This window comes from Petaurus breviceps, unplaced genomic scaffold (assembly GCF_028583685.1).
Source record: "Petaurus breviceps papuanus isolate PSGF00001 unplaced genomic scaffold, PetGlider_PUasm1.0 90849, whole genome shotgun sequence".
Classification (NCBI taxonomy): Eukaryota; Metazoa; Chordata; class Mammalia; order Diprotodontia; family Petauridae; genus Petaurus; species Petaurus breviceps.
The window spans coordinates 23,553,924-23,564,744 of NW_027187361.1; the positions used below are offsets into that span (position 1 = coordinate 23,553,924).

The window sequence follows — 10,821 nt, forward strand, 5'->3', positions numbered from 1 at the left end:
GCAGTTCACTTTCTTCAAAAGAATTAACAAAGATAACTATGTTATTTCAAGTTAAAATATAACTGAGGGTAAAGTCTTTTTTTTTTTAATCCTCAAAATGATTAACTAGGAATAAATAATTATCTCTCCAAGAAGTTAAACACAACTCTCTATATCTAAACTTTGGCGGATTGGGGGACAAAAGAAAGGAATGATTTAAGTAAACTTTCTGCATTTTCCCACTCAGTTCCAAGTTATGTTTGCGGCATCAATTATATCAGTGACCTAGCCAGTATTATTAGGAAAAAACTATGATCCTTGTCATTTGATCAGTGAATAAATTTTCTACATTCATTAGTTTAGAATAATTCTGAACATTTATTATATGCACATTTTCCATGTTTAATTAACCCTTCTCTCGGGATTACAAAGGTAGGATTCATCTCTTTTTCCCCTTAAAAAACAATCACAAAATTACTCAGCTGAATGCATGAAGCACAGACACAGCCACGCTCTCTAAGCGAGGAGCCCGCACCATTTCGATCTCGGTTCTAAGGGACAAGGGTCAATATCCTTTTCTTCCTCTGAATCTTGATCGGGCATCCAACTAAAAACAAAAAGAGTTATTAAATCAAACATCTTATAAAAGATACACTATTGAACACAACTTCTACTAAGGGCTGTCATATTAAGAATAAAACAAACTGAACTTCAGGACAAGGCAAAGAAAATGACAGAGATACTCTTCTCACCACCACCTGACAAAAACAAAGGAATGGGTACAGAAGTTACAATTAAAGGTGTCTTTAAAGTTAAACCAGCAATCATTTTCTTTAAAGCTAGCATGGTACGATACTGGTTCTGTTCAAAGTCCCTGGGGGTTCCATCCTGCCTCAGTTTCTCCTTCTTGTATGATGCTGGCTAAATCTCCTAATCACCTGGGTTTTACTGTCCTCATCTGGAAAATGGAGGCAAGAGAAGAAAGAAACTTAACTAGATAGCTTCTGAGGTCCCTTCCAGTTCTCAATCTATGATCCTGTGTGTAGTAATCAACTCTATATTATTAGCACTAATGCAGGGAAGCAATGATGCAGAAAATTACAAAATTATTTATGTTGTTTTCTGGAAAAGATAAAATCAACGAAACATCACAAAGAGAGCAATAAATAAATAAATAACAGAAGAAACCAGCAGGGTCCTGTTCATGCCACCGTGTTACACTTAATATAGACTTTAGACAACAAGCTGTATGAAACAGACTCACAGTTAAGCTCAATAAATTTACTGTCAGTTCTCCTATAACATGATACATTCCCAAAAAGCGCCTTGACATGCAAAACTGCACAAAAAAACCACCCACCACATGGGGAAATTTGGGTTGGGGCACAATGTTCAAAAACTCCATCGGTGCAACATAGATAAAGCACAGTTTTATGCACGTCAAATGGTTACGAAGTATATAAGCACTACAATGAACAGGAGCCGTGTCCCTGGCCTTGTATGATCTCTGCCTCAGACTGCACCAGCAGGTTGGGCAGGCTGTAACTCTGGGGCCGGGCCTAGGAAGCTGGAGGTCAGAAAATAAAGGGGTGAGGTAAGGACAGCAGAACTGTGGACCAGTCCTTCTCTGCTTACAGCTCCAAACTGCACCAGAAGATTCACTTTACCCTGACAAAGACCTCAAGTTTGCTTGTGGAAATTGGTATCAGAAGGATTGTAGCTTTTGAGTTACTGTGAGTGGTGCAATTTTGAACTCTCTGTTTCCCAAGGAAGAAATCACTCAGAAGCAAACTTTAAATTCACCTTATTCTCAAAATGTTTCCCAATATATTAATTATGCTAGTATAAATTTGTGTTTTTGAAACACTCATTATAGCAGAATTGACTGTATTTGTACTCTGATAATGCACCAAAACTGAAAGGGAAAAGCCCTGCAACACGTTGAGCAAAAAGAAACTAGTTAGGGATTAAAAGTAAATTTTAATGGACAGAATGGACATTTTGGTGTGATTTCTCCATTAACAGTTTTAAATGAGATGAACTGGGTTTAAGTCCCCAATTGCCTGGGTGGCCTTCAAGTTAATCTTAATCTTTCTCTCTGCCAAAAACTTCACCTCTTAATCTCTCATCTGTAAACTGGGAATAATCATTCTTTACTAGCCACCTCACAGGGTTTTGGTTTTCATGAGGAAATCACTTTGCAAACCTTAAAGTATTCTAAAGACGTGAGCTGGAATAACTATTATCACTGAGTGGGCTATACACCCTTTTACCCAAGAATTAATAATATCTTAGACCACCAGAAGTCTTACAGAAACCTTAACATCATCCTGTCAACAATTTTCCTAGCTTGCTCCCTGTATCATCTGCTTGAAAAGATCTTGGAGCAGACTTCTAACCTCATTTAAATTTTATTATGAACTGGAAAATCAACAAACAGCATTCCCACACATATAGAAAAAGAGGATTGTGCAGGAAACTGCCAATGTCCATATCACAAAGCTTGTTTTCTAAAGTATAGATTAAATTGAACACAATGACAACATTACTTTGCTTCTGTTTCCTCTTTTGAATTTTCTTTTGCCACCTTCTGTGTAATGCTTCACAAATGGCCAAACCTCTAACTTCTCTGATATAGGTAAATTACATGCTTTCCATCCCTCTCAAGTCATTTCCACTGTTTCTAATCATTCTAAGCCAGAACATCTCTCACCTTTACATGTGTATATTTGCACAAGACTAGGTTCACAGGAGGTACTTACTAGCTTGAATTCACAGTGACTTACAGCAACTTTTGGCCACGTAATCTCAGCAAGACCTTTTCAGACACTAACACAGATTTTTGGCAATAGAATGTGAGATTCACTCAAATGTCATTTAACTTTTCATTCATTGGAAGGAATTTTTCAACACGTACTAAGTAAAAAACTTGGAAAAATCATCTCTACAAATTCTTCCTTAGTATACTTTATAAAACAACTCAGTCACAATTCCACAAACGAATACCTCACTATTTCTAATTTCTTGCTTATCAGATAGCCACTTACCATTGACCTTTTGCATTCAAAAAATGAGTATTTCAAAGCTTTGCAGTTTCCTTCCTTTAAACACTGTCGAGGAGTTTTTCCTTCCTGTAACATATAAGATAATAAAAAGTGAATATCTGGGAAATTCCCTCAAAAAAAAAAACCCCAAGTATTATTATTTCATCAATACTTCAAAATTCTCTGTAGTTTCATCAGCATGGCATCACAAGTTAAATTTAACACAAAGGGCAAACTGAGGCAATTCTCTCTGCAAGATAACATTTATTAGCAGGGGCATGATGCCTATCAATAAATGGGTCAATGATTTACCCCTGTTTATGTCAAAGACCCTGTAGGAAAGGACAGTTCCCCTTCCGTTGATTTTGGGGAATACAGAACAAAAAAGAAGATAAAGTAGATGACATCATGTGATTGAGGAAATGACTGGTCACAGAGCTGAGGCTCAGTGAACCATGACTGGCTGGAAGTCTGGTAGTGGAGACCAGCAACGACCCTGTCTTTATCCTGTGCCTCAGAAGTGCTCGTTGCCTAAGTCCAGGGGCAAGGTCAGAAGATAACAGACTAGCCCTTTTGGACAACAAACCAGACATCCCTAAAGAATAAAATGGTGCAAAGATACTGGACACAACTCCTTTTTGTTCACACGCATCCCCCCAAAACAGCTAAATTTCTTGAAGCAAGAATAGATCAGTGATTAGTAGAGCAGGATTTCTAAAATTAACTCTTTACCGGCCAGCTGAATTCTGAACTAAGTTTAAAGACAAAGAACCATGACTTAAACAATTATAGGACAAAAGCAGTCACAAGACAAAATCAATTAATTGTAAATAGGATCAATAAGGAAATGATATGGGATCAATCTTAATCTTTTCAGAGAGTACAGAAAAAATGGATTAGAAGTCCAGAATATACCAATAAATGCTTAAAACCCAGTTTTGTTTATTTTTTTTGGGGGGGGGGGAAGGAGTATGCAGACTTTTCAGTATAATCTTCATGATTAACCTTTCCTTATCTGGACAAATAGCAGAACAGTAAATAAAGCCCTGAATTGCAGCCATTGCCAATGTCTGGTGTAAATGCTCACACCAGAAATTTAACAATGGGCTCTCATAAGTCTTTCATAACTGGCTCTAGCACACACCCCCCCCCCCAATCGCTGTGCACCTGAATACATGATTTCATAAGCTGCTATTATTAACAATATCATTGCTGACCAGTCTTTTTGTGATAGTTTATAATCTTCTAACTATAACACTCTAAAAAAAAATACGAAGACTAGGTTATAGAACTGTAGATTCAGAGGTCATCTAGGGCAACTGCTTCATTTTCCAGACAAGGAAGTTATAACCTAGGGAAGTTAAGGGATTTTCCCCAACTCTGACAAGTAGCAAACGGCAAAATGGGAACTTGAACCCAGGTTCTCACTGCTCCCTAATTCACAAATTTAATTCAACAAACATCTGAGCATAAGTAAATTTGGACTAAACACATATTTTTCTCACAAAACCAACATTCTAAATCAGGCCTTCAAAACTTGCAGCCAGTGAGCCGCTTAGGTTACCTGAGGCACACCAAAGGATCTCCTCTACATTTTCTGAAGGCGAACGAAATCTTTTGGTATGTCATTAAGTGGCCCATGGGTCGCACACTGTGCAGGCCTGTTCTAAATGGTGGTCAGGTTCACAAGGACCATAAAACCAATTTAATCTACAATGTACTGTTACAAATATTGTACATGAACTATATCAGTGGAAAACAATAGTTAACAACACCAAAAAAAAATAGTTCACACTTAAGGTTTATAAGTCTTTATAAGTTAGTTAGGCAGTTAGGTGATGTAGTTGAGTGCCAGGCCTAGTATATGAAAAGATCTGAGTTCAAATTCAGCCTCAGACATTTACTAGCTGTGTGATCCTGAGCAAATCACTTAAATTGTTTGCCTCAATTATCTCATCTGTAAAATGATCTGGAAAAGGAATAGCAAGCCACTCCATCATTTTTGCCAAGAAAACGCCAAATGGGGTCACAAAGGTTTTTAGGTGCTTTAAGGTTTATAAAATGCTTTCTTGAAAATAATCCTGAGATTTAAGTATTGCCTTGTTCTCCTTCGCTGATGAAGACATGTGAAGCACAGAAAGGTAATGATTTCTTCAGGGTAAAGTTAGTAAGCATCAAAGGGTGAACACAAACCCAGGTCTTCTTACCTCAAGACCAGTGCCCTTTTCATTATACTCTCAAGCCTCTTTAGAAAAATAATGCTTTATGTTAAATGTTGACAGCAAATTAGAAGAGGTCGATGTAGTCTTGTGAAGATTCTGAAAAGGACCTGAAATGTTTTTCATTATCCTAAGATCAATGAAGTTTGAGAGATAAGGTTGGACCTTTTTAATTCAACCTCCTCTCCTTCAGAGAGAGGCTCTGAGAAGTGAATTAAAGGCACTGAGTTTTGGGGACAGTTAAAAATATCTTAGGGAAATCTGGAAAGGAAAATGAGAGAAATTTTCCTTAGTGTAAAAGTTAGAAATAGAGGAACTAAAAGTATGTGTACATATGAGTAGAAAAGACATGAACCTGGAATAGAAAGAACTAACCTATGAAAAATAAATAACAGAACAAAGCAGGAGGGGAGACAGGAGAATTATTGTACATTGTCTTCCTGAAGTAACTAAGAGTCATGAAAGGAGAGGTGGGTTTAAACACTTGGTATTTACTGCCACTAAATAATATACCACAAAACTGAAGACAGTTTGAAATAAGGGTTATGGAACAATCTTTGTTCAGATGTTCATAACAAATATTCATAACTTAGGGAACATCTTTGAAATTGGCCCTCAATCTGTCATAAAACATGTTTCAAAGCAGCTATTCAATAGCAGAAAATGATGAAATTAAATGTTTATAGGGAAATAAACACTCCTATGTATTACTAATAGGACTGGCGCACATTCTGGAAAATAATGTATAATATACCATGAGTCTCAAACCCTTTAACCCCAAAATTTCCTTGTTAGGCCTTTACCCTTAAAATATTACAAAAACTGAAAAATGACCTATTTACAAAAATACTCAAAAGTTTTATATATATATGTAACAAAAAATTATAGTCAATCAATACATCAAAAACAAGAGGAAAGATGAATTATGGTACATTAATATAATAGAATACTATAATATCAAAAAATTGAAATATGAAGTAGACAAGGAAATAAGGAAACACTTACATGATTTTGCTTGATTTTTTTTAAAGCATCTATGTCCTTGTTGTCTCTCCCACTAAAAGTCATTTATTGTCTTTGTGTGCCTGGTGTCTAGCAGACTGCCTAACACATATTAATATTAGGCATTTAATAACTTGTCGACTGACTGATGTGATACAAAAGGAGAACAGCAAAACCAGAATTGTCTAAACACTGACAACAATTACATATTTAAAAAAAAAACCCAAAGAAAGCAAATAAGCCAGAGGTAGAATTTCCTACAGACCTGAAAAGGAACACAAAACACAAATGTCTTTTTTGTTTGTAAATTCTATCTTGCAAAATGCTAATGGGGAGAAAATCTTCTTCATTTTTGTCTTTCTGATTATTTCTTTCTGTCATGGGACAACAATTCTAGAGCTGGAAAGGACCTCAAAGCTGCCTGGTCCAGTACAGCCCTTTCACTTGACAGATGAGGAAATGGAGGTCCAAGAAAGTGAAATGATTTGCCCATGATCACATACATATTCATTGCCAGAGGAAGCATTTGAACTCTGAATTAATTTGAATTAATTTTAATTAGAATTGATTCTTCAATTCTAGAGTCTGCATTCTGTCCACTGAACCACCCGGGAAAAGGGTTATTATTAAGTTTATAATAAAATTTTTATTTTTAAAATTTCAAAATTAAATCTGACTTTTAAAAATGTTTATTAGGAACCTATGGTAACCAGAACCATTTCTGGTCTCCTGGGGGCCTTCTGGAGGAACTCCCCTCTTACTGCCTCTGGCTACAGATACCTGAATGTTACCAGTGTCTCTGGTCCGACTGTAATTGTCAGTGATGCTTCTTGTGTACGTCAGGGTATGAGCACTGCTTTACATGGTAGGCCCTGCTCGTGGGAGTCTAACTTTTTGTGCAGTTTTGGCACGACAGGAGTCGCTTATTGTTTTCACTGAATTATTCAGTCTGGAGCTATTTTTAGGGTTTCCTGGAGGCAGTCCGTGGGAGTTAGACTGTCTGCCTCTGCTTACTCAGCCATTTTGGCTAAGTCTCAATGACTCATATTATGGAGCTGCCCTGTGTGATATCAATGATGTCATGAAGAGAATACCTGTGCAGGTACAGGAAAGAACAACTGCAGACATAAGGTGAGTGTTCAAACACCAGTTCTGACACTAAGTATCTGTGTGACTAGGTAAATCGATTTCCCTCCTTGAACCTGTTTCATCATCTGCAAAATAGGAATAATATACTTTACAGAAATGAATTACCACATTTTTCATAATTATAGCTTCAAATAATGTGAATTCAAGTGACCTTTCGGGCAATTTGTTATTGGCACTAACAGGGACCTGGCTGCCATACATTTGCATTACCTACATCACCAACCGTGAGTAAAGTTGGCTTCGTTAATGAAAGCCCTTTATAATTCTTGTCATCATCAGATGATGAAATAGATACATGCAAAACGGTTTAAAAAAGATATTGCAAAGTAGTATCTACGTGCATCAAGCTTAACTAAATATAACTTTATACATCTCCCAGCGCCCAACACAGTACTCTCTATAGAGCAGATGCTTAAATAAAACTGGTGAAAATAATGTGCACAAGAAATAGTATGCAGGAATTCACGGGATAAAGTTAGGTTTAATACACCAATTATTAATTTGTAGAGCGCAGGTACGGTTATTTAAGACATCTTAAACACAGAAGATAATACTGCATGCTGCCTTCTGGAACAGTTTTGTTTGTTGATGTCTGGAGTAAAAGTTAAGTTTGCAAAATCAGCCACCACCTCATGATGCTTGGACAATTATCGTAATGCACGTATTTAACACTCATTTTAAGTCTGATAAGAATCCCTTCAAATTTAGCTGTGAAATCTAAAAGGCACCATAAATGCTGGCCACAGAATGTAAAGGAGTTCTATTGGGCTATCAGAAGTGGTGAGCTGACGCGGAGTGAAGCCAGCAGGAGCGGTCACTCCGCAGTCACGCAGCGTGACTTGATGAGCTCCTCTCAGCAATGCAACGTTCCGGAACGAGTCCAGGACTGCTGGTGGAAGACTCTCCCGCGCAGAGAAAGAGCTTCCGAGTGTGAGCGCGGAGCCGACCAGGCCGTTTTCACTCTTTTCCTCGTGGTTTTTCCCTCTTGTTCCGATTCTTCCTGCACCACGCAGGTTGTGTTGGGCAGCGGGAGACAGAAGGAAACGTGCCACGCCAATCTTACCGGAGTCAGGGCCGGGCACTGTCATTTAGGGCTGCAAAGTGACTGGAAAACGCGGGTGGAAAAAGCAAAGCAGCATGAAGCGGAAAGAGCAGACAGCGCAGCGTGAACCGCAGGGGTTCAAGATTGTGCCAGGAAGCCCCACGGGCACCTGCCCGCCGCTCTCCCGACCCCCCGCGTGGGCTCCTCCATCTGCACCCGCGGGCAAGCTGGAGGGCAGCCGTCCGTCTGTGCCCCCCCAGGCTAGCAGAGCGCCCGGACAGGGCAGCACCTCCTCGCCAGTCAGACGGACTAAGCACTTCATTGCCTAGGTGATTCGCTCATTCCAGCTCCAGCCTGTTTTCCACCCAAAACGTGGTCCTGATTTCAGTAAAAGGATGGAGCCCAAGACCTTAAGGGGCGTTTCCGTCTTTTATTTCAGCAGGAAGGGAGCCTGGCCCGTTCCGGGCACCCTCCGCTGACAACTCTGCACACACACGCGCGCGTGTAACGCTCCACTCCGCGGAAGGGCCCCGGATCTGCAGAGCCGCCCGATAGAGGCTCCGAGTGGCCGCGGGCCCGCACTTCGTGTCGGCGGGCCCCCAGGACGCGCTCCCGGCCGCTGGGCCGCTCCCCCCCCCCCCACGCCCGCGGGCCCACGAGCCGGGGCGCCCCCTCCCCCCCGCGGCCGACGGTTGGTCGAGGCTACCTTGAGCACACAGTCCGACTGCAGTAGGCACGCCCCCAGATCCTCCTTCACCCCGGCGCATGCGCCGTCGTCCTCCGGCTTGTCCTCGTAGTAACGGGGCATCGCCTCCCCCTGGCCGCCGCCGCCGAGGACCGCGGGCCTCTCCCGGGGCCGAGCCCGACGCCTCGGACAAACGCCGCGGGCAGCGTTCTCGACACCGCCCCCACGCGCCCCGGGCTGCCTCCACTTCCGGCAGGGGCAGCCTTCTGGCCGCCAGCCCCCGCGATGGCGGAGGGGGCGGAGGAGGGCGGGGGAGGGGAAGAGGCCGGAAGTCGGGACAAGCTCCTTCCGGCGGCGGAGCCGCAGCCGCCGGAGCCCCGGGCCCCCCAAGGCGCCCGGCAGGAAGCTCAGCGGAAGTGGGAGAAGCACGTGATCTGCCTTGCTCTCGGGGTGACGAAGACCAACTACGTAGCAGGAAGGAAGGGGAACCGGAGCCGGGGCGGGCGCCTGGCTCGGCTACTGAACCGAGGTGGCGGGGGGGACTGCGGATCCGGGCCGAGGCCCCAGCCGGGCTCCAGGTGGGTACTGAGGCCCGCCCCCCGAGACTCGTGGAGGCTGGGGTAGGGTCGTGGGCGCCCCGACGTGTCACTAATGATCGAGAAGCCGCGGGGGGCCCGCCGGACGGGGCCTGGCCCAGCGGAGGAGGGAGGCGGGTGGGGCCGGGCGGGGGGCGGGTTCGTGGCGGATCCGGCCCCGCGCGGGGTGCAAGGGGGGGGGGGGGCCCCCCGGGGGGGGCCTCCCCCAGTTCCGTTGTGGCCGCCCCCGGGGGCGGGCCCGCACGGGGCAGGGCCCGGGGGGGGGGGGGGGGGGGGAGAGGACCCCCCCCCGCTGCGCAGGGCCTCCCGCCCGGGCCCGTAGTGAACCCCTGCTTGGAAGGTGACCTGCGCCCTGCGAAGTAAGCGGGGGCTGGGGGTCACCCTCCGGTCAGTGTGGGCGGCTGGCCCCGGCCCCAGGTGCTAGGTCAGGGCGCAGTCACTGGGCTGGCGGCGGTCCCGCGTGGCGGCGGTCCCGCGTGGCTTCCAGCGCCGGTGTCCCGATGGCGCTGTGCCGCCTGCTTTCTATGAAGCCAGAGGGCAGGGAGATGTCGGACCAGCCCGAGCGCTGCGGCCGCTGTGCGCCTCCCGCGTGCGCGTGGCGAGGCCGTGGGCTTCCCTGCGGTCGGGCATTGAGCCTGAATGTCTTCACGCGTGGGTCGTGCTTTCTTGGCCGTTGCTTCCTGGTTTTCTTCTCTTTTCCCTCCAGCTTTATTACTGTGGAGTAATTGTCAACAGCCAGAACCAGAAGGAAATGGCTTCTTAACATTGGAGGCCTCGTGAAATTTGCCAGTCAGTGCCAGTAGGAAAAATAAGTCGGCGGCTGTGCTCGACCAGGAGGAAGAAGCGGCTAACGAAGGCAGAAAGCACAGTTCGGTGTAGCGGGTGTCCGCGGACTAGAGGGGCGGGCGTGGCGCTCACATGCGTGGGGCCGTCCCCCCAATCAAGGGCCTGATGGGTGATTCTAGTGCAGACACAGTGGTGGGGACCTCTAAGGGCTCCTGTAAACCAGAGCCAGCAGTCATTGGTGTGAGTGGGGGCACCGGCAGAGCGTCAGGACCCACCTGGGAATGTCCACCGGCCCTGCCCAGTCAGGCAGCAGTCTGAA

At 44.4% G+C, this 10,821-nt stretch overlaps 2 protein-coding genes across 2 annotated transcripts in view; one reads left to right on the forward strand and one right to left on the reverse strand.

Moving 5' to 3' along the window:
* Window positions 1-320: 320 nt before the first annotated feature.
* On the reverse strand, window positions 321-9,275 carry COA5 (cytochrome c oxidase assembly factor 5). Its single transcript, XM_069072979.1, has 3 exons — window positions 9,142-9,275; window positions 3,027-3,110; window positions 321-586 (listed from the first exon to the last, which is right to left on the reverse strand). The coding sequence occupies exons 1-3, from the start codon at window positions 9,241-9,243 to the stop codon at window positions 545-547; spliced, it is 228 nt and encodes a 75-aa protein (XP_068929080.1). The 5' UTR covers window positions 9,244-9,275; the 3' UTR covers window positions 321-544.
* Window positions 9,276-9,365: 90 nt separating this feature from the next.
* Window positions 9,366-10,821, forward strand: part of UNC50 (unc-50 inner nuclear membrane RNA binding protein) — a 14,850-nt gene continuing 13,394 nt past the window's right edge. The window contains exon 1 of the mRNA XM_069072973.1: window positions 9,366-9,698. Coding sequence (XP_068929074.1) covers window positions 9,406-9,698 — 293 coding nt within the window. The 5' untranslated portion in view covers window positions 9,366-9,405. The remainder of the gene's footprint in view (window positions 9,699-10,821) is intronic.